Source organism: Palaemon carinicauda, chromosome 1, assembly GCF_036898095.1.
Source record: "Palaemon carinicauda isolate YSFRI2023 chromosome 1, ASM3689809v2, whole genome shotgun sequence".
NCBI lineage: Eukaryota > Metazoa > Arthropoda > Malacostraca > Decapoda > Palaemonidae > Palaemon > Palaemon carinicauda.
The window spans coordinates 260,463,623-260,487,325 of NC_090725.1; the positions used below are offsets into that span (position 1 = coordinate 260,463,623).

General features: G+C 46.3%; 2 protein-coding genes across 2 annotated transcripts in view; one reads left to right on the forward strand and one right to left on the reverse strand.

The window, feature by feature from the left end:
- Positions 1-5,153: 5,153 nt before the first annotated feature.
- The window catches only part of ctrip (E3 ubiquitin-protein ligase ctrip), a 113,639-nt gene continuing 95,089 nt past the window's right edge, over positions 5,154-23,703 (forward strand). The window contains 1 exon segment of the mRNA XM_068389555.1: positions 5,154-5,269. The gene's annotated coding sequence lies outside the window, so the exon portion shown is untranslated.
- Positions 16,717-21,680, reverse strand: LOC137638974 (formin-2-like). The gene is made up of 3 exons (XM_068371309.1): positions 21,499-21,680; positions 18,164-19,533; positions 16,717-17,000 (listed from the first exon to the last, which is right to left on the reverse strand). Exons 1-3 carry the CDS (start codon positions 21,678-21,680, stop codon positions 16,717-16,719), a joined length of 1,836 nt encoding a protein of 611 aa, XP_068227410.1.

Below are 23,703 nucleotides of genomic sequence, written 5' to 3' on the forward strand. Positions count from 1 at the left end.
GAACCATATCTCCTGCAAATCTTAAGTTGTTAAGGTATTTCCCATTAATGTTAATTCCTATACTATCTCAATCTAAACTATGACAAATTTTGTTCTAGGCATGATATGAATAATTTAGGAAAGATGTGGCCTCCCTGTCTAACTCCTTTCTTAAACGGAATATTTTCACTAGGTTTATATAGTTTTAGGATTGTTGTACTTCTTATATAGATATCTTCAAGTGTTCTATCATAAGACTGATCTATTCATTGTCTTTGAAGGGATTTCATTACTGCTGAGGTTTTGACAAAATCAAAAGCTTTCTCATAGCCTATAAATGCCATACATAGTGGTTTGCCATTCTCTTGATTTTTTCCATTACCTGGTTATTCGGTATCATTATTATTACAGGCTAAGCTATAACCCTAGTTGGAAAATCAAGATGCTATAAGCCCAAGGGCTTTAACAGGGAAAAATAGCCCAGTGAAGAAAGGAAACAAGACAATAAATAAACTACAAAAGAATTAATAAAAAATCAAAATAAAATATCTTAAGAACAGCAACAACATTAAATTAGATTTTTCATATATAAACTATAAAAATCTTAAAAAAAGAAGATAAATAAGATAGAATAGTATGCCCGAGTGTACCCTTAAGCAAGAGAACTCAAATTCAAGACAGGATGATTATGGTACAGAGGCTAAGACATTACCCAAGACTAGAGAACAATGATTTTATTATGGAGTGTCCTCCTCCTAGAAGAGCTGCTCACCATAGCTTAAGTGTCTCTCTTACCCTTACCAAGAGGAACGTAGCCACTGAACAATTACGGTGCAGTAGTTAACTCCTTGAGCAAAGAAGAATTGTTTGGCAAGCTGTGTTGTCAGGTGTATGAGTACAGAGGAGAATGTGGAAAGACTATTCGGTGCACATGTAGGCAAAGACAAAACGAGCCGTAATCAGAGAGAGGGACCCATTGTAATACTGTCTGGCCAGTCAAAACACTGCAATAATTCTCTAGTAGTAGTATCTCAACGGGGGCTGATGTCCTGCCCAACTTACTACCTACACTGAAATGGATATGGTCAGTTCATATATATATATATATATATATATATATATATATATATATATATATATATATATATATACATACATATATATATATATATATATATATATATATATATATATATATATATATATATATATTATAGTTAAAATAATATTGCTCATAGAATCCTTAATGAAATCTCTTTGGGGGCAAAAAAGAAGCATACACCCATTAAAAAGAGAGATGGGTCTGTTATAACAATAGAATATTAGAAAGGCAACTTTGGATGGAACACTTTAGTGAGGTCATGATTAGGAGATATGAAGGAAATAAGTTGATTGATATACCTGAAGCTGAGGAAGACTTTGATGTGTCCATGAATGAATTTAGTGTGTTTGAAGTCGAAACTATCAGTAAAAGACTGAAGAGATAGAAAGCCCCTGGATACGATGGAATAACTGCTGAGATGATTTTGGCCGGAAAGGAAGTGACTCCCAGAATACTTACAAGATTATTTTGTAGCATATGGTATCAGGAGGCAAAACCTGATGAATGGGGGTTAGGAGTGTTGGTTAAAAAAAAAAAAAAGAAAAAAAACACGTCAGTTGTCATAAAAATATATGGTATGCTCATTCTAAAAAGACTAGAGAGAAAGATTGATGAAAAACAGAGGTGAACAAGCAGGATTACGAAAAGGTAGAAGTTTTGCTGACAAAATTTTCATTTTAAGACATGTACAGCAATGTGTAGAATATAGAAATCCACTTTTGATGGCATTGTGGACTATGAAAAAGCCTCTGATAGTGTGCACCGGCCAATTTTGTGGAGAGTTCTGCGTTATTATGGAGTTCCTCTTAAATATGTAAATTTGATTAAGTCTGTTCATGAGCATAGCAAGTGCAAAGTTAATGTTAGTGGAGTCTTATCAAATGAATTTCCTGTGAACAGTGGAGTACTTCAAGGGAATGTGTTATCACCTATGTTTTTCATCCTCCTCATGTATTTTGCAACGCATAGAGCAGTTGTGGATGACGGAGTACGATTAGACTGGATTGGTAACAGAAAATTAGTTGACCTAGAGTATGCTAATGACGCTGTCATTATTACCAAACGCCACAGGACTTGCAAAGCTTGCTTACCAGAATGCATGAAATATCACATGAGGTTGGGCTGAAGATAAATAGAAGAAAGACAGAGATAATGAGAACGGAATATGCAATGGAAGATGAAATATCATTGGAAGGAGAAAGGATTGCCAATACAGGGTCTTTAGAATTGGAGCTTGATAAAAGATTGAAAAGAACAAATCAGACAATGGCCAAGGTAAGTAAAAGTTGGAAAACAAATCGCCTGAAATTACATATAAAATCTGGCTATATATCAGGTTAATGAGATTGGTGTTACTGTATGGACATGAGTCGTGGTATGACAATGAAACAATATCCAGCAGATTTTGTAGGTTTAAGAACAAAGCCCTCCGAAGGATATTGGGAATTAAATTTCAGGGCAGGATTAGAAATAAGTGAGATTATTCAAGTGCCATATGTGGATGAGATCATGATGAGGGGTGGATGGAGATGGTTTGGACGTGCTTTTCGCGCTTCCTAAAAGAGATTAGTTCACCAAACTTTCAACTGGGCTTCACGAGGCACTAAAAGAGTTGGAAGACCCAGGCCTACATGGCTGAGGACTATGAAGCTTGAAGTAGGAGATGAATGGAGAAGTATTGAATTATAAGCTCAAGATAGGGACGACTGGTGAAATCTAACCGCGGCCCTTTACGTTAATAGGCGTAGGAGGAGATGATGATGAATTAAATAGATAGTTATATCTATCGATCACTATATATAAATATGCTGAATTTATATTGCATATATAATACACATATATACAGTAAGATTCATGTTATATAACTATGCTTTCACTAGTTTCTGCAGTTTCTCTTCTGAATTCCTATATTATATGTAAGCATCATTCCACATTTTAAACGCAACGCACTTCATTTTCCTGTAATGATATATCTATGTCTAATTTCCTCCATTTCAATCCAAATTGAAAAGCCATGGGGATGTGTCATATATCATTCATTATTCAGACATTTGTCCTGAACTAGATACTCCCCCATCTGCATTTTAACACATGAAGTCTCCAAGATAAACACACAAATATATATATATATATATATATATATATATATATATATATATATATATATATGTGTGTATATATATATATATATATATATATATATATATATATATATACAGTACATATATTTGTAATAATATATATATATATATATATATATATATATATATATATATATATATATATATATATATATATATATACAGTGCATATATTTGTAATATATATATATATATCTATATATATATATATATATATATATATATATATGTATATATATATATATATATATATATATATATATATATATATATATATATATATATATATATATATATTTCCTCCTCAGTCAGCTTTTAAAGATCTAAGAGCAGTGTAGCTCCAAGAGTAGCGATTTTCAAAATATAAGAAAACATCAGATTAAACACAAACACGTGCTCGCTTTAGGAGTCAGCATGTAATTTATGCACACACACGTGTATATATATATATATATATATATATATATATATATATATATATATATATATATATATATATATATATATATATTAGATTGAACTAATAGCATGAGCTGAATTTCAATAACTTCACAGAATTGACTGCAGCTTTGGAAGATCACATTAACTGTGAGTCAAACACGTGTTGATAAATCTACCAGCGACTCTGAAAATGTTTCCTTGAAAGATTCCGGATGTGTTGGTGGACAGTTCTATCGCAACTCGGTGTTCCCAGAACACTGGTACTGTGGCTGTGGTGTTTGCCAGTCTGGTGAGAGAGAGAGAGAGAGAGAGAGAGAGAGAGAGAGAGAGAGAGAGAGAGAGAGAGAGAGAGAGAGAGAGAGAGAGAGAGAGAGAGAGAGAATGCACCTCTAGCCTCCACGCGTTTTTATCATACCACGATTTTTCTTCACAAAGAGCATTTTTTAAATGTTTTGCTTCTTTAATGTATTGGATGAGCACTAGCTAGAGTTCAATACACAAGACTTTTCATTTTTTGCTTATGTCGCAATTGCTAACGACAAAGGGACAAAAAGAAAATCTTTGATGTTGACTTGTCATACGATGGTCGGTAGGGCAGAGGATAAAGGAATTTTCCGCGTTTTTAATTCGTCTAAGTTTTGTCACATGTTTTAGAAATAAATTCAGGGCACTGTTTATAGCTCTATTTTAGTAATATGAACCATTGGATTAAAAAAAAAATACTGATATTGGAGAAGTAGGGGATTGACCTCTTGTGTCAAGTACACCTGGCTAAAACGGATTTAGTTAATATAAAAGATGTTAAGTTTTAATTAAAATCTAAAGGATCAATGAAGCACGGTGAAATGCAAGCCTACACAAATAACAAGCAACTCTAGGTGTCACACGTGCTTTCGAAGACTCAGTAAATAATTATATTGACATAATGTTAGTGGTCCCTCTGCCTCTTTGTTTACGGGATGTTACCACATTGATTGACGTTATCTCTTCCCATTCGAGAAGAATTTCTAAAATGTTTTTTTATGTTTATGTCTTTAGAATTATAGGTGAAAAGATCCTCTTAGAAAAACACTTCAAAAGTTTGTCTATAAACTAACAGTCAGGAAAAATATATTATCGCGAAATTTATGACCGGTCAAAGGCCAGGTTGACCTACGCGGAAGAATATGTCAATCAGCTGTTTTCCATATAATAAACCAACAACGATACGAAAATGCCTTCATAAATTAGACAATTTGTATGCATGCTTATGAAAAATAAGGAAAGTACATTAACACCCTCTAGATAACGACCAATTGAATTTTACGCAATCTGAAACGTCAGGACGAAAGCCACAAAAATCACATTAGTACTGCAAAGTATTTGAGAAAAACACGATATTTTTAATGCAGAGTGCTTTTCAAAATAAAATTACGCACTTTATGGGGTTTTAATGCCTAAAATGTGCAAATACATTTGATATTTTGGTACTACTTTGATGTAGAGGGTCGTGCAGCGGTCCCAGCTGGCTGATGATGGGGTATAGGAAAGGAGTGTTTAGTTGTGACGAGGAAGAGAAACTTTGCCTTCTCGTCGTTTACGCGTCAAAATATATGTCTCCGTGATAGTAAGTCTATGAAATTCTGAATTACTTAAACCTTGAAGTTATGTTATATATATTGGTGACAAAGTTGAGGGAAATATCTAGGCGTGGGCCTCGTAAGACGAAGACAAAGGGTCTCAAATTCTCTCTCAGTCTATACCGAAGTCGACAATGGCGGAAGGCTGCGTGAAGAAGCCTTTTATTTTCGTCTCCATTTTCGTTCTAGAAGCTCCCTTCCATCGTGCTTTTCTTTCGAATTCTTCTAGTAAGCTGTGTTTGTATGAAAATAATTAAGGGCAGAATGAACTTTCTCGAAATAAACGTGCTTTGGCGAGGTAGAATCCTCAGCGTGTATTGGTTAGGCCTACGCTAATACCTAAATTTAACTTGAGCTTATTTATGAAATTTGCCTTTTGCTTCTAAATGGTACTGGACTGTGTTGCTAACATTCTTTGGGTCAGTTTGATTAAAAGCAACCAATTGTAGGAAGACGCGTAAGTGTTAGTCATGAATTAGGCTATTTTAGGGAAGCATTAGCGTAGTATGATCTCCGAGTTCAAAGGTAGAATTACATCTATTAGTGTGGCCTAACCTCTAGGAAAGGTTTAGTTTGATATTTTCTCACATTGCTACGTATGACCAACCTTGATAATTGTGGAGGAGTTTCCTCGCAAAATAACGTCATAAATAATCGGTAGTTATTCTTTCAGGCCAACAATATCTTGGAGGCCACAGTAAGCTGAATGAGGTCCAGTTAATATTAGGCCTGTAACCTGTTGATGGTGTTAGCCTAACAGTTCCTGGTTTTATATCTTCCTCCGTGGTGGACATTATTGGGGATGAAATTTTTCTACCAAAGTATTGATTCTTGTATTATTGGATAATCAGTGGGACACCCATCCTGTTTGTTTCATTTTTAACATGCTACTTAAAAGAGTTTTTCTGCATTATGTTTAGTGCAGTTTATTAGGTGCTGTGAAATTTAGTCATCAATACAATATTTCATTAACCTTTAGCAATATAAGAATATGGATATGTTATACACTTCTGTATTAGCCTGATAAGTTTGGTCCAAGTAAACATATGCAACCTATTGTCTAAATGGGTCTTCAAAAGTATAGTTTTACGCTTAAGGCTAGCCAGGGAAGACAAGGGGATTCATAGAAGAAATGGTTTTTCGCCTTATATTACTACAAAACACGACTTCAGAATTTGGTCGTGATCTACGTTAACTGTAGAATGTGTTAAAACCGATTAAAACAATGGTAATAGTATAGAACACCACGCTCTCCATTTACTCCAATATAATGTAATCCTGCAGTTCTCACCTTCTTGCACAGTAATTAGGTGGTTATTTAAATTCTGGGAAAGCAATAATTAGCAAGATATGTTGAAGAGGGGAGAAGGGGTTATAAAAAGAAAATAGCTCGGTTTCCTCACTAAACGACATGGAACTGACGTCAACATAGTCAACCAAACAGATCGTGATGTCAGCGTACATAAACAGAAGTTCGTGATGTGAGCGTACATTTGATATACTGTATATTCAAAATATACTTAATCAAGAATTGTGATTACTCAAAAGTGTCACTATTTGTAAATTGAATATTTTAAGGACACTTTTGAGTAATTATTCCATTTTTGATTAAGTATATTTTGAATACACAGTAAATCAAATGTATGCTGGCATCACGAACTTCTGTTTATGTACGCTGGCATCACGAATTCTGTTTGGTTGACGATGTTGACATGTCAGTTCCAAGTCGTTTAGTGAGGAAACTGAGCTATTTTCTATTTATAACCCCTTCCCCCCTCTTCAACATATCTTGCTAATTATTGCTTTCCTAGAATTTAGATAACCCCCTAATTACTGTGCAAGAAGGTGAGAACTGCAGGATTACATTATATTGGAGTAAATGGAGAGCGTGGTGTTCTATACTATTACCAAAACAATGGCAAGTTTCAATGTTTCAGCACTATATTTTTGGACATTGCTCATAATGGGATAATTATATGACTGCCCTTTGAGTCCGGATGACGACTATAATTTGCCAAATCAATGCTGTTAGTCCAAGGTTGTTTTATTGCCCAGTATTAGATCTCAACATCATGCCAAGTTGGTTATGAAAGATTTTCCCGTTTAGGTATCTCGTGTGGTTATCGTTGAATTCAATGATTTCCTTTCCATATCGTTTTATTTTTCATCTTAACAGTAATTGATTAAAAAATGAAAGTCTATATTGTCTTCTAATTCAAGTGATTTAGATAGAATTCTGTAACAGCAAATCTTCGTGTATCAACTTGTTGCAATTTTGAGGCCTGCTATGTAATCACTAATTGGTAGGATTTTGAGATTAGGGAATAACACTTCCTACCTACCTATGATGTAAGGTGGCGTAAATTGAGTTGCTTGCCTTCATGAGTTTGTGTCCTGGTAAGAATTTTAGTAAACTTTGTCTATAGGCAAAACATATACAGTATGTCACATAAGTCAAAGGGCACTGTGTAGGACTATAAATTTTTAGTATCTACATTAAGTATAATGCTAGTTTATAGAGGATATTAACTAATATTCAATTGATTACTTTCCTTAAGACACATAGTTGAAGTAGTTTTTCATATTCTTTGGCCTATTTTTTGGTGTTAAGACAAGAGAAAATGTGGTGCAGCTATTATTTCAAAAGCTTTTCCTGTAAAAGATTAGTAAGGAACAATATGTTCCTGTTGATGATAGATCATGTCCATGTTTAAGTGATGTGCCAACGAGCACATACTTTATCACTTAAGTGGGAATAGCTATGACTGCCAGTTTAGGTTTTAACATATGAAAGGTACCTCAGTGATAGGTTGTGGAGAACACGAACATCTGTGACAAGTTCTGAAAGACGCACCCCTGTGACAGGTTTGGGGGAACAAGCTCTTCTGTGGGGTTAGGAAGAGTAAGGGCCTCTGTGATGGCTAAGGAGTATGTAGGACCCTTGAGGAGGAAGAGGGAACATGTGATGTGTTGTGGAGAGCTTGAGCCACGGATATTAGTTATTGAGGACGTGACCCCAACAGGTACATGGACCCCCAGACAGGTTAGGTAGGACGTGAATCCATGTGATACATTAGGTAGGATACAAGCCCTTTTATGGGTAAGGGAGGTCCTGAACCCGTGATGGATTAAGAACATGAGCCTCTGTGATGTGTTGATGTCAAGCTACTTTTACAGGTTAGGGAGGAAAAAAATTACAGTATGTTATGAGTTAGGGAGGATACATGCCCCTAGAACAGGTTAGGGAGAACATGAGCCCTTGACAGACTACAATGGACATGACCCCCTGTGATGGTCTTGATGACATGAGTGCCTGTGATAGGTTAGGGAGGACACAAGCTCATTTGACAGGTTATAGTGGACTTGAGCCTGTGAAGGGTAAGGGAGGATTCGAATCCGTGTGATGAATTATCAAGAACAAAAGCCCTTGGTCAGTGTTAAGAACTCAAGCTCCAGGAACTAGTTAGGGAGGACACAAGCCTGTTTGAAAACTATGGAAGATGTTGGAGCTTGTTAGTGTTGAGGACAAAAGACCTTGTACTGTAATGTGTTATGGAGATTTGGATCCCCTTTGAAAGGATAATGAAGACAGGGTGCCATATCAACCCTTATATCCCCAACGATATTTGGAACTTTCCAACCGTTAACCCCCATGCGTTTTCTTTTTCAAGCACGTTTTGCAATATATTTTTTTTGAATTGCGCTAACAGCCTTAGTTTTAAATATTAAACTTAGCCGGTGAATATATAATAGCTGACGTCTCCGACGGCCCGACAGATCCAAAAACTCGCGAGCGATCGCCGTGAAGGTTGCGGGTGTGCCCACCAGTGCCGACTATCGGCCAGATACCGCATATACTTGTCAACCACTCCAGTTCTTCTCTGTCGGTCTTGCCGACAAGTTGGTTCCGCTCGCTGTTGACCTCGAGTTTTTCTACCGAATTGGTGAAGTACTTTGTTTTGGTTGTTTTGTTGGCGTTCGCTGTGTTGGTGTGTTTCTTCAATAAAACTCTTGAAACCCTTTTTTTGGCTTGTGTTTCTTGTTGATGAATTTGGCTTTGACTTGGATTTTCTTTGGTTGTTCAAAATGGCTGACCCTTCTCCTGTTTATTGCAAGTGTGCGAGAGAATGTAACAAACGTCTTCCCAAGGCCTCTATCGACCCTCATACTGTTTGTTCTAATTGCCGGGGTAAATCCTGCCAATTAGGAGATCGGTGTGAGGAGTGCGTGGTCTTGTCGGAATTCGAATGGCTTGAGTATGAAAAATATACTCGTAAGCTCGAAAGAGATAGGGTGAGGAGAAGCTCCTCTAGATCTTTGGAATTTTCCTCCTCCCATGCCCCTGAACCTAATCCTTCCCCTGTAGTGGTTGTTCCTGAACTCCCTGCTAGCACTCATGAACCGTCTATGCGGGATATGTTTTTAGCGATTCAAGCTTTAGGCGAGAAAGTTGAGTCCTTAGCCTCGGACCGTAACCAGTTAATGTCCGATGTAAAGTTGTTGAAAAGTGGTAAAGCAGAAAATCTAAGTGATAAAGTGATAAGTGCGCAAAATGTGTTTTGTGTTGCGACCGATGGTTCGTCTGTTTGTGCTTGTCGCTCCCCTAGTCCGAGACCTCTTTCAGGCTCCCATGCACCAGGGAGAAGTAATGTCGTAGGACTTAAGGGGGCGAGAGGTGTAAACCAGCGTACAGACGTTCCCTCTTTGGTATCAGACGTTTCTCGTCAAGAACGTCCTTACCATAAGACGGGTGAGACTAAGTTCTCCTCGTCCTCTGACGACTTATCGCATAAGAAACCTTGGCGCAAGGTATCTAGGCCCTTAAAGCGAAAGTCAGTCCCTTCAGGACAGGTCCAGCGTCCTGGCTGTAGCCATTGGGACAGCTCTGACCACTTGCAGTCATCGGATGGCTGTTCGCCCGTTAAGCGAAAGCGTAACACCGAGTCCGAGGGTCTCGGTAGGGGCAATATTTTGCCAGCGCAGACGTTACCGACGTCACGGCCCGTTCCGACTCCCGTTGACCCGAAGTGGGTTGTCCTGCGGGACATGTAGTCTAAGCTTTCTTCTCTTATGGAAGATTATGAGCATGGACAGGTTCACGATGATCCTTTGCTTGCGGTTCGCCAGTGCGATGAACGTGACTCTGACCTTCAGCCGCCTAAACGAGTGTTTTCTCGTCCGTTTGATGTTAGTACTAACGTTTCTAGTGCTTTGAAATGCGATGCTAGTCGTGTTCCTCGTCTTTCACGTCAGTCACGTGACGTGGAACCCCCCTTGCTATAGTCTCGGACTGACGTTCAGCAGCTGCCACCGCAGCCCCGCACTGACGTTCACCGACCGACTCCGTTGCCTCGCCGTGACGTTGAGCGTCTGTCACCGCAGTCGGAAGTTCTTTTGCCTGCTCAGACCCTGCAGTCAATGCAGTCTCGACGTGATGTCGAGCGACATTCAACTCAAGCTGTTGTTGCTTGTCAGTCACAAGACTTTCAGTCTTTTCAGCCGCGGCGTGACGTTGTTTCCTCAGCTGTTGCTGCTGCTCCGTTGCTTATTGACATGGCCTGTCAAGCGTTGCCTCCTAGACATGTCTCTCCGTATCACGAGACTCGGCAGTTGTCGGACGAAGTTCCGTCGGATGAGGAAGTCGCTGATCCCCTTCCAACTGATATGCCTTGGGGGACTTTTTCAGATGGAGAGGAGCCTAAAGTTGCTCAGCCCTCTCTTGATTTTGAAAAGATCATGCTGATTTTTAAGGATCTTTTTCCTGACCATTTTGTGACTGCTGCTCCTCGTTCGCCTCCGTCAGAGTTCACGCTAGGCCTAGCTGCTTCGACGCCGTCATTTACTAAGCTAGTGCTCTCTCGCTTTTCTAAGAGAGCTTTGCGTTTACTAGGCGACTGGTTGATGACCAGGAGGAGTTTGGGGAAGACAGCCTTTGCTTTTCCCCCTTTTAAACTGGCTTCTCGAGCGAGCGTCTGGTATGACACGGGAGAAGTTCTCGGCTTGGGAGTTCCTGCCTCTGCCCAGGGAGACTTCTCAAGCCTCGTAGACTCTCCCCGTCGTCTGGCCATGAGACGCTCAAAAGTTAGCTGGTCCTCTTCGGACCTTGATCATCTCCTCAAAGGGGTCTTTAGGGCCTTTGAAGTTTTTAACTTTTTGGATTGGTCGCTGGGAGCCTTGAGCAGGAAGATCTCTTCAGCCGACCGTGATGTATCTGTACAAATTATGTCCTGCATGGACAAAGCTATCCGTGATGGCTCTAATGAACTCACTGCTACGTTTACGGCAGGAGTCTTCAAGAAGAGGGAGACTCTTTGTTCGTTCCTGTCTGCAGGAGTAACTCCCTGTCAAAGGTCGGAGCTACTCTTTGCGCCGTTATCATCTGCCTTATTCCCCCAGCAGTTGATTAAGGATATCGCAGCGTCGCTAGTACAAAAGGATACCCATGACTTGATGGCTACGTCAGCGCGTAAGGCTGCTCCTTCTTCATCCTCTTATGTCGTTAGACCTAAGTTCGATACTCCAGCGACGAGGTTTATCCCGCCCTTTCGTGGCAGAGCTCCCAGTAAGGGAGGCGCTCGTGCCGATAGTAAGAGAGGTAAGAGGAGAGGATCTAAGTCCTCCCGTGGCAGAGTCTGACTGCCCACGTCCTCAGACAGCGGTAGGGGCCAGATTAACCGACTTCTGGCAGGCCTGGGAGAAGAGGGGTGCAGACCGGGAGTCTGTTTTGTTGCTAAAGGAGGGGTACAAAATACCTTTTGTACGGAGACCTCCTCTGGTAAAAGTCCCTATAGACCTCTCTCCCAGGTATCGAGAGGAGTCAAAGAGACAGGCATTACAGCTGCAGGTGTCTCAGTTGCTAGAGAAGGGAGCGGTGGTGAAAGTCTCGGACCTTCAATCACCGGGGTTTTACAACCGTCTCTTCCTAGTTCCAAAGCATACAGGAGGTTGGAGTCCGGTGCTGGATGTCAGTGCTCTCAACGTTTTTGTTGTCAATACAAAATTTACGATGGAGACCACCAAGTCCGTCCTAGCAGCAGTCAGAGAGGGAGACTGGATGGTCTCTCTCGACCTGCAGGATGCGTACTTCCACATTCCTATACACTCGGATTCTCAACCGTATCTGAGGTTTGTATACAGGAATGTGGTGTACCAATTCCGAGCATTGTGCTTCGGCCTCAGCCCTGCTCCTCTTGTTTTTACGAAGCTCATGAGAAATGTAGCAAAATTTCTACATTTATCGGGGATTCGAGCCTCCCTGTACCTGGACGACTGGCTGCTCAGAGCGTCGTCCCGTCATCGCTGTCTGCAGGACCTTCAATGGACGTTGGATCTTGCAAAGGAGTTGGGCCTGTTGGTGAACATAGAGAAGTCTCAGCTGACTCCCTCCCAAACGATTCTCTATTTGGGGATGGAGAAACAGAGTCTAGCTTTTCGGGCTTTTCCGTCTGCCACCAGGATAGAGCAAGCCTTGCTCAAAGTCCGTCTCATGCTAGAGAAAGACCATTGCTCTGTGAGAAGTTGGATGAGCCTCCTAGGGACGCTATCATCCCTGGAACAGTTTATCTCTCTAGGGAGACTTCACCTTCGCCCTCTCCAGTTCCATTTAGACTCCCATTGGAACAAGAACAAAACTTTGGAGGCGGTCTCGATCCCGATCTCCGAACCAGTCAAGACTTGCCTGAGCTGGTGGGACAGCAATATACGTCTTCGAGAAGGTCTGTCCCTGGCAGTCAAGAACCCAAACCACGTGTTATTTTCAGACGCGTCGGATTTGGGTTGGGGAGCGACTCTGGACAGTCTGGAATGTTCGGGTCTTTGGACGACAGAGCAGAGGAGCCTTCACATCAACTGCAAGGAGCTGTTGGCTGTTCACTTAGCTCTGACAAGTTTCGAGAGTCTTCTTCGAAACAAGGTGGTAGAAGTGAATGCGGACAACACCACGGCCTTGGCGTATATCTCCAAGCAAGGAGGCACTCACTCCCACGCTCTGTTCGTCATCGCAAGGGACCTCCTCATCTGGTCAAAAGATCGAGGCATCTCACTGTTGACGAGGTTCGTCCAAGGGAAATTGAACGTCTTGGCGGACTGTCTCAGTCGGAAGGGTCAGGTGATCCCTACAGAATGGACCCTCCACAAGGATGTGTGCAAGAGTCTTTGGATGACTTGGGGTCAGCCCACCATAGACCTCTTTGCAACCTCACTGACCAAAAGGCTCCCAACCTATTGCTCTCCAGTCCCAGATCCAGAGGCGGCCCACATAGATGCCTTTCTGTTGGACTGGTCTCACCTGGACGCTTACGCTTTTCCGCCGTTCAAGATCGTCAACAAGGTGTTGCAGAAGTTCGCCTCTCACGAAGGGACAAGGTTGACGTTGGTTGCTCCCCTCTGGCCCGCGAGAGAGTGGTTCACAGAGGTACTTCAATGGCTGGTAGACGTCCCAAGGAGTCTACCCTTACGGATGGATCTCTTACGGCAACCGCACGTAAGGAGACTTCATCAAAGCCTCCCCGAGCTTCGTCTGACTGCCTTCAGACTATCGAAAGACTCTCAAGAGCTCGAGGCTTTTCGAAGGGGGCAGCCAGAGCGATCGCGAGGGCTAGGAGATCATCTACTATCAAGGTCTACCAGTCGAAGTGGGAGGTATTTAGAGAGTGGTGCAAGTCCTCCTCTATTTCCTCTTCCAGTACCTCTGTAGCGCAGATTGCGGACTTTCTCCTGCATCTGAGAAATGTTCGCTCCCTCTCTGCTCCCACCATTAAAGGCTACAGGAGCATGTTGGCCTCTGTTTTCAGACATAGAGGCTTGGATCTGTCAAATAACAAAGATCTCCAAGACCACCTTAAGTCTTTCGAGACCTCTAAGGAGCGTCGTATGTCAACTCCTGCTTGGAATTTGGATGTGGTCCTGCAGTTCCTGATGTCAGACAGGTTTGAGCCATTACATTCAGCCTCCCTGAAGGATCTCACCCTCAAGACACTTTTTTTTAGTGAGCTTGGCTACAGCTAAAAGGGTCAGTGAGATCCATGCCTTTAGTAAGAACATCGGCTTCTCTACGAATAAAGCTATATGTTCTCTTCAGCTTTGTTTTTTGGCCAAGAACAAACTGCCTTCTTGTCCTTGGCCTAAATCCTTTGAAATACCTAGTCTGTCAGAAATCGTAGGTAATGAAGTTGAAAGAGTGCTGTTCCCCGTGAGAGCTCTTAAGTTTTACTTAGCTCGAACTAAACCTATACGAGGTGGTTCTGAGGCCTTATGGTGCTCCGTTAAGAAGCCCTCATTGCCCATGTCTAAAAATGCGTTATCGTACTTTATTAGATTTTTAATCCGGGAAGCACATTCTCATTTAAATGAGAAAGATCGTTGTTTGCTTAAGGTCAAGACTCACGAAGTGAGAGCAATAGCGACTTCGGTGGCTTTTAAGCAAAACAGATCTCTTCGAAGTATTATGGACGCGACCTTTTGGAGGAGCAAGTCAGTGTTCGCTTCATTTTACTTAAAAGACGTCCAGACTCTTTATGAGGACTGCTACACCCTGGGTCCATTCGTTGCAGCGAGTGCAGTAGTGGGTGAGGGTTCTACCACTACATTCCCTTAATCCCAATATCCTTTTAATCTTCTCTTGAAATGTTTTTTAATCTTGTCTTGGGTTGTTAGGAAGACTAGGAAGTCTTTCGCATCCTTTTTGATTTGGCGGGTGGTCAAATGTTGTTTCTTGAGAGCGCCCAGATTAAGGGTATTGATGAGGTCCTGTTATAGGGGTGTTCGCCCTGGATATAACAGCTCCTGGAAGTCTTTCAGCATCCTGGAAGGATGGCTGGGCTTCGTGAGGAAAGCGGACTAATGAGGCAAAGTAATCATCAGAGTCAGCTTCCTTACCAGGTACCTATACTTAAGTTGGTTTTTTATGAAATATTTGTCAAAAAACTCTTGAGCATATACGCCTTTATTGTATTAATACTGGTCTCTACCCACCACCATTGGTGTGAATCGGCTATTATATATTCACCGGCTAAGTTTAATATTTAAAAAGGATATTTTCCTTGTAAAATAAATTTTTGAATATACTTACCCGGTGAATATATAAATTAAAGGCCCTCCCTTCCTCCCCGATAGAGACCCAGCGGACTGAGAAGAACTGGAGTGGTTGACAAGTATATGCGGTATCTGGCCGATAGTCGGCGCTGGTGGGCACACCCGCAACCTTCACGGCGATCGCTCGCGAGTTTTTGGATCTGTCGGGCCGTCGGAGACGTCAGCTATTATATATTCACCGGGTAAGTATATTCAAAAATTTATTTTATAAGGAAAATATCATTTTTTGTCATAGAGAGGTCAGGTTGGTCTCATTATTTTGGAAAATGCCTGAAGTTCCTCATAAAGTTATCAAAAACATGTAAATAGCGGTTTCTTGCAAGGATGTACCGTTAAGTCCATGGGGGTAAAGGGATGAGTTTTGTAAAATGAACCATTACGGCCATTGGGGGTAAAAGGGTTAACTTTGTACAGAGAACTCAAGCCCCACTAGTATGCTACGAATATTATGAGGCCTCTGTGAAAGGCTAGGGAGTTGAGGACCCCTTGTGATAGGTAATTTTACAGGTTAGGTAGGATGCCAGCACCTGTAACAGGTTAGGTAGGACCCGATCCTTTATGACAGTTTATGTTTGACAGTAGCCTTGGTGTGGTAGGTTGGTCAAGCACCCTTTGACCAGTCTAGAGGACATGAACCCTGTGACACTAGGGAGGATGTAGGACCCAGGTGATAGGATAGGAAGGACAAAGTATCATGTTTGGAGAGAACCTGACCTCCAATAACGGAATAGGTAGATCACAAGTTCTTGTGTTGGTTTAGCAAAAGCTTGTTGTGAGTTAGGGAGGACAAGAATCCCCTGTGATGACTAGGTTGGATGTAGTTCCCTGTGAGAAGATAGGAAGGAAGTCAAAGCATGTTACATGTGGGGGTTAGTCGAGCCCATGACAGGTTAGAGCAAGCCGATACATTCCTCTTTGACAGGTTAGGACGGGCAGGAGCCATTGTGACAAGATGGGTTGTATGCAAGCCTTTGTGACAGGTTAGGAAGAACAGAAGCTCTTGTAACAGATTATAATGGATACGAACCTCTATGATGTTAGGTTGTAGTAGCAAGATCTAGATACCTGTGACTGGTCAGGGAGAGCCCGAGTCCCTTGTGACTGGTCAGGGAGAGCCCGAGTCCCTTGTGACTGGTCAGGGAGAGCCCGAGTCCCTTGTGACTGGTCAGGGAGAGCCCGAGTCCCTTGTGACTGGTCAGGGAGAGCCCGAGTCCCTTGTGACTGGTCAGGGAGAGCCCAAGTCCCTTGTGACTGGTCAGGGAGAGCATGGACCCCTGTGACTAGTCAGGCAGGACGTGGATACCTTTGACTGGTCAGGCAGGACGTGGACCCCTTTGACTGGTCAGGCAGGACACAGACCCCTGTGACTGCTCAGGCAGGACTCGGACCCCTGTGACTGGTCGGGCAGGACGCGTGCCCCCGTGACTGGTCGGGCAGGACGCGTGCCCCCGTGACTGGTCGGGCAGGACGCGGGCCCTTGGTGACTGGTCGGGCAGGACGCGGGCCCTTGGTGACTGGTCGGGCAGGACGCGGGCCCTTGGTGACTGGTCGGGCAGGACGCGGACCCCTGTGACTGGTCGGGCAGGACGCGGACCCTTGGTGACGGGGCAGGGAGAATGCTAACTCCTGCGACAGTTTATATTAAATACAAACTTCTATGATGTGTTAGCAAGATTTCAATCCTCTGTGACTGCTTAGGGAGAACACAAGTCCCTGTTACTAGTTGAGGAGAATACTAGTCCCTGTGACTAGTTAGGGGGAACAGAACGCGAGTGCCAGTGACATTAGGGGAACAGAACAAGAGTCCCAGTGACATTAGGGGAACAGAACGCGAGTCCCGGCGACTGGTTAGGGGGAACAGAACGCGAGTCCCGGCGACTGGTTAGGGGGAACAGAACGCGAGTCCCGGCGACTGGTTAGGGGGAACAGAACGCGAGTCCCGGCGACTGGTTAGGGGGAACAGAACGCGAGTCCCGGCGACTGGTTAGGGGGAACAGAACGCGAGTCCCGGCGACTGGTTAGGGGGAACAGAACGCGAGTCCCGGCGACTGGTTAGGGGGAACAGAACGCGAGTCCCGGCGACTGGTTAGGGGGAACAGAACGCGAGTCCCGGCGACCGGTTAGGGGTAACAGAACGCGAGTCCCGGCGACCGGTTAGGGGGAACAGAACGCGAGTCCCGGCGACCGGTTAGGGGGAACAGAACGCGAGTCCCGGCGACCGGTTAGGGGGAACAGAACGCGAGTCCCGGCGACCGGTTAGGGGGAACAGAACGCGAGTCCCGGCGACCGGTTAGGGGGAACAGAACGCGAGTCCCGGCGACCGGTTAGGGGGAACAGAACGCGAGTCCCGGCGACCGGTTAGGGGGAACAGAACGCGAGTCCCGGCGACCGGTTATGGGGAACAGGACGCGAGTCCCGGCGACCGGTTGGGGGAACAGGACGCGAGTCCCGGCGACCGATTGGGGGAAACAGGACGCGAGTCCCGGCGACCGGTGAGGGGGAACAAGACGCGAGTCTCGGCGACCGGTTGGGGGGCAACAAGACGCGAGTCTCGGCGACCGGTGGGGGGGAACAGGACGCGAGTCCCGGCGACCGGTGGGGGGGAACAGGACGCGAGTCCCGACGACCGGTTGTGGGGAACAGGACGCGAGTCCCGGCGACCGGTTGTGGGGAACAGGACGCGAGTCCCGGCGACCGGTTGGGGAGAACAGGCATCACTGTGACTGCTTGGGGGGGGGCACAAGCCCCTGTAACATGACGGGTTAGGGAGGACACTGGACCCCTTTGACCTGACGGGTTAGGGAGGACACTCGGCTCCTGTGAAGCATTAGTGAGGACACTAGCTCCTGTGACGGGTTTGGGGTGGACACCAACCCCTGTGACTGGTTGGGGTGGGCACCAGCCCGTGACGGGTTGGGGGTGGACACCAGCCCGTGACGGGTTGGGGTGGACACCAGCCCCTGTGACGGGTTGGGGTGGACACCAGCCCCTGTGACGGGTTGGGGTGGACACCAGCCCCTGTGACGGGTTGGGGTGGACACCAGCCCCTGTGACGGGTTGGGGTGGACACCAGCCCCTGTGACGGGTTGGGGTGGACACCAGCCCCTGTGACGGGTTGGGGTGGACACCAGCCCCTGTGACGGGTTGGGGTGGACACCAGCCCCTGTGACGGGTTGGGGTGGACACCAGCCCCTGTGACGGGTTGGGGTGGACACCAGCCCCTGTGACGGGTTGGGGTGGACACCAGCCCCTGTGACGGGTTGGGGTGGACACCAGCCCCTGTGACGGGTTGGGGTGGACACCAGCCCCTGTGACGGGTTGGGGTGGACACCAGCCCCTGTGACGGGTTGGGGTGGACACCAGCCCCTGTGACGGGTTGGGGTGGACACCAGCCCCTGTGACGGGTTGGGGTGGACACCAGCCCCTGTGACGGGTTGGGGTGGACACCAGCCCCTGTGACGGGTTGGGGTGGACACCAGCCCCTGTGACGGGTTGGGGTGGACACCAGCCCCTGTGACGGGTTGGGGTGGACACCAGCCCCTGTGACGGGTTGGGGTGGACACCAGCCCCTGTGACGGGTTGGGGTGGACACCAGCCCCTGTGACGGGTTGGGGTGGACACCAGCCCCTGTGACGGGTTGGGGTGGACACCAGCCCCTGTGACGGGTTGGGGTGGACACCAGCCCCTGTGACGGGTTGGGGTGGACACCAGCCCCTGTGACGGGTTGGGGTGGACACCAGCCCCTGTGACGGGTTGGGGTGGACACCAGCCCCTGTGACGGGTTGGGGTGGACACCAGCCCCTGTGACGGGTTGGGGTGGACACCAGCCCCTGTGACGGGTTGGGGTGGACACCAGCCCCTGTGACGGGTTGGGGTGGACACCAGCCCCTGTGACGGGTTGGGGTGGACACCAGCCCCTGTGACGGGTTGGGGTGGACACCAGCCCCTGTGACGGGTTGGGGTGGACACCTGCCCCTGTGACGGGTTGGGGTGGACACCTGCCCGTGACGGGTTGGGGTAGGACACCTGCCCCTGTGACGGGTTGGGGGAGGACACCTGCCCCTGTGACGGGTTGGGGGAGGACACCAGACCCTCTGCTGGGTTGGGAGGACAACATCCCCTATGATGGGTTTGGGGTAGACATGTGCTAGTGTGAAGGCTATGGATAATGATGGACCATGAGAAATGACGATAACAAATCACCCTGTTATATTATGGAGGTGTGGATCCCTTGTTAAAGGATAGTGGAGACAAGGTGCCTTCTAACTTGTTATGGAGAACACAAGGCCCAGTCACTTGCTAAAAAGATTGCGAGGCCTTTTGACAGTTATAGGAGGGCAGGAACCCATGGCAGGATAGATAGGATGTAAATTCTTGTCAGGTTAGGTAGGACCTGAGCCTTTGTGATAGGTCATGTTTGCCTCGAGACCTTGTAGTGTGTGGTAGTTTGAGCTAGAGCCCTTTAACCGATATATAGGACATAAAGCTTATAATGTTAGGGCGAATGTGGGACCCATGTGATATGGTATGGAGGACAAGGGACTGTGTGATATGTTTGGAGAAGAACTGAGTGTAACTGAGTATGTATTATGACACATGACGTTTTGACTGGTTAGGATGAACAAAAGTTCGTTGTGGGTTAAGGAGAACAAGGCCCCTGTGATGGCTAGGTAGGACGTGGAATCCTCTGACAGGACAGTAAGGACAAGTGACCTGTAGCAAGATAAGAAGCCGGAGTCGTTAGCCCTTTATAGTTTAGGGCTAATGCAGTTATCTTTGACAGGTTATGGTGGATAAGAGTCCCTGTCCCATGTTTGAGAGGACTTTGGCCCTGTGATGTGTTATGAAGGACACTAGTCCCAGTGATGGTTTATAGAAGACACAAGGCCATACGACTGGTTAGGAAGGATACAAGCCCGTTACTTGTTAGGAAGGACGTGCGCCCGTGATGATTCAGGGAGGATGCAAACCCGTAATGGTTTAAGGAGGACATGTGCCTCTGTTACAGTTTAGGGGGGACATTAGCCCTAGTTAGGATTTAGGGAGGACACATACCCCTGTGAAGGTTTAGAGAGGATGCAAGCCTTTAGGGAGGACGTGTGCCCTTGCTACGCTTTAGGGAGGACACGCGTCCCTGTGACGGTTTGAGGAGGACACGCACCCTTGTCGGTTTAGGGTAGACATGCGCCCCTGTGATGGTTTAGGGTGGACACTGCCCCTGTGATGGTTTAGGGTGGACACCGCCCCTGTGATGGTTTAGGGTGGACACGCGCACCTGTGACGTTTTAGGGAGGACACGCGCCCCTCCCCACCGTTCTGTCTGATGAGAAGGGTGCTCAACAAGACCAACCTGTCGATGACCTTAATAGCTCCGCTATGGCATCATGCAGAGTGGTTTCCGGACCTTCTGCAGCTCCTGACGCAACCCCCGAGAGAGCTTCCCCCACGACACAAGTTACTCAGACAACCACATTGCAACATCTTCCACAAAGCCATAGCATCGCTTCGGCTTCACGCCTGGAGACTATCCAGCGTGTCCTCACTGAGAGAGGCTTTTCGCAACAAGTTGCGGAAAGGATGTCTCAACACCTGCGAAAGTCATCCGCAGGGGTCTACCAGGCGAAGTGGAGAGTCTTCTGTGGTTGGTGTCGTGGGAGGGGTATCTCTCCCCTCGATGCCTCTATTCCAGCAATAGTGGAGTTCCTCGTTTATGTGTGGGAGGGAATGCGCCTTTCAGTCTTGGCGGTGAAAGGCTATCGCTCAGCCTTAAGCCTTGCCTTCAGGCTGAAAGGAATAGACATTTCCACCTCGCTGGAACTTACCTTACTCATACGTAGCTACGAGCTTACCTGCCCTCGGTCAGAAGTGAGACCGCCTCCTTGGAACGTGGTTCGGGTCCTCAGGGCTCTGAAGAGACCTCCGTTCGAACCATTACGCCAGGCCTCTGACCAACACCTGACTTGGAAGAGTGTATTCCTGCTCGCTCTGGCTTCGGCCAAGCGAGTCGGTGAACTTCATGGTCTCTCATACGACATCGCCCATTCAAGGGGATGGGTGTAGGTAACGTTCAAGTTCGTCCCTGAGTTTGTTGCCAAGACTCAGAACCCTGGAGTTCCGGACCCACGGTTCGACTCCTTCAGGGTTGTGAGTCTCCGCTCCGTAACAGATGACCCAGATCACCTGCTTCTCTGCCCAGTGAGACGTCTGAGATGTTATCTGAAGAGAACAGCTGCAGCCAGTCCCATCATGCCTGAATCCAGACCCTCCTCCATCACGTCGCCCTAGGGCACATGATGTCAGGGGCATCGCCACGTCCCTGGCCTTCAAGAGAAACTTCTCTGTGACGCAGGTTCTACAAGCTGGAGTCTGGAAGCGTCAGACGACCTTCAAAGCCCACTACCTGCAGGACGTGACTCACAGGAGCCTTGATACTTTTTCTATCGGCCCTGTGGTGGCTGCACAACAGCTGGTCTAACCTCAGGCTCCTTAATGGACAGGTAGCAGAAGGTCGAGGGCACTGTTACCCGGTTTTAGTCTGCGTGAATGAAAGAGTATGTCTGGCCCTTACTTCTTTCTTCATCCTCCCCTCTCTTGGGGAATGCAGCATCCTGGGTCTCTGTATAGCTGACCTTAAACCTCTGCAGGTAAACCATGCTTCCTTGTGTTCCTAGTATTAAGTACAATACTGTCGCGTCCCCCATACCCTGACGAGGTGGTATGGGGACGTCCTATCCCAGAATTCCATATAAAGGACTTCAGGTCAACTTCCTAGGACGAGTCACACTTCATCTCCACACACACTTATGTAGGCCGCTCGTTTCTTGTGTAGCAATAAACGTGTGAGGTGCAGGGACTCTTTTTCTCGAAGTGCTGCTCACTCGTATTCTGAGTCCCCGGGTAAGCCTAAGCCAGTAAGGCTGGGGACTTTCCATCCTGCCTAAGGGTAAGTCACCCTATGTAAATAGCGTGGTTTGTATTTCGGTTACGGAACAAATGACAAATTCGAAGATAATTTGTATTTGTTCCAACACGAATACTTACCTCGAACTACTTTCTTAGGAGTCACTGGTGATCTCCTCTCCATCGACCAGAGTTTTGAGTATGTTACCCCCCCACTCCGCGCTCTAAGTAGTCTTACCCCCGGCATCAAGGAATGTGCCCCGAGGGTAGGATCAAGGTAGGTCGCTTGCTTGGCTGGATCACCATCCTCATTAAGTTCTCTGGTCGCGAGGCGTTCACACCCTCGCTCTCATATCTCTGTCGATCCTTTGTGTGCGTTCTAGTGCCCCACGTGTTCCCAGCGTGGCAACTTGCGTTTTCCAGTGTGCTTTTCCCAAGTGTTCCTGTGCGTTCACCTTTCAACCGTGTGCTTACCCAGTGTTTTAATTGATTCCCTTAGTGCTTGTGTCGTGCGTTGTGCGCATTATGGAGCAAATTCGCTGTTGTCCTGGGCCTAGAGCCGGGAAATCGTGTGGAGCGTTCCTCTCCAAGCCCGAAGTGGATCCTCACTCCCTTTGTTCCTCCTGTAGGGGAAAAGTTTGCTCGTCAGCAGACACGTGCCCCGAGTGTGTAGACTGGAGCGATATACAGTGGGTACGCTACGGTACCAAAAAGAGGAAATCAGCGAAACGTTCCCCCAGGAAAATTAGTGTTTCCTCGCCGATACCGTCACCCAGTGAGCGGTCCGACGGGTCCTCGGTTTCGCCATCCCCTACACAGAGTAGGGGACGAGGTAAGTCTAGTGTTGTGGATGAACAAGGCGTCCTTTCCCAGGAGCCCAGTGTTAGTGCAGTGCCAATAGCGGGCCCCTCTAGGGCTAGTGAAGGACCCAGTAGTGCGTCCGGAGAATCGGCCCTTGTGCTCGGGGGGCACGCTTCCTCCGATGACCCCTTGTGGGGTAGTAACGCGGTCTCGGTGTCACCGCCGCCCTTGTGGGCCTGTGCTTCTGGTTCCTCTTTAGGGGGAGACAACCAGAGGAAAGTTCGACCTTCAGGTAACGATGCCTTCGGTTGGAGGCTCCCGAAGACGCCTGGCAGGTCACCCCTGAGGATGGATGTATCCCTGGCTCCCGGGCATGGAACGGTTTGAGTCGTTCCCAACCCTCCCCACAGAAGTCCCCGATGACTTCCTCCAACTCTCGACCTCTGGCATTCAACGCCCGAAGAAGTCCCCCGCAGTCCCCGCTACCAGCCGACACGCGGTGAACACAGTGTCGTCTGGCTCATCGGACGTCTATTCCTCGTCAGAGGAAGAGGTCAGGGTGAAACACCGCCGTCGGAGGGAGCGTTCCCGCTCGAGGTCGCGCTCTCGATATAGCAGAAAGCGCCTC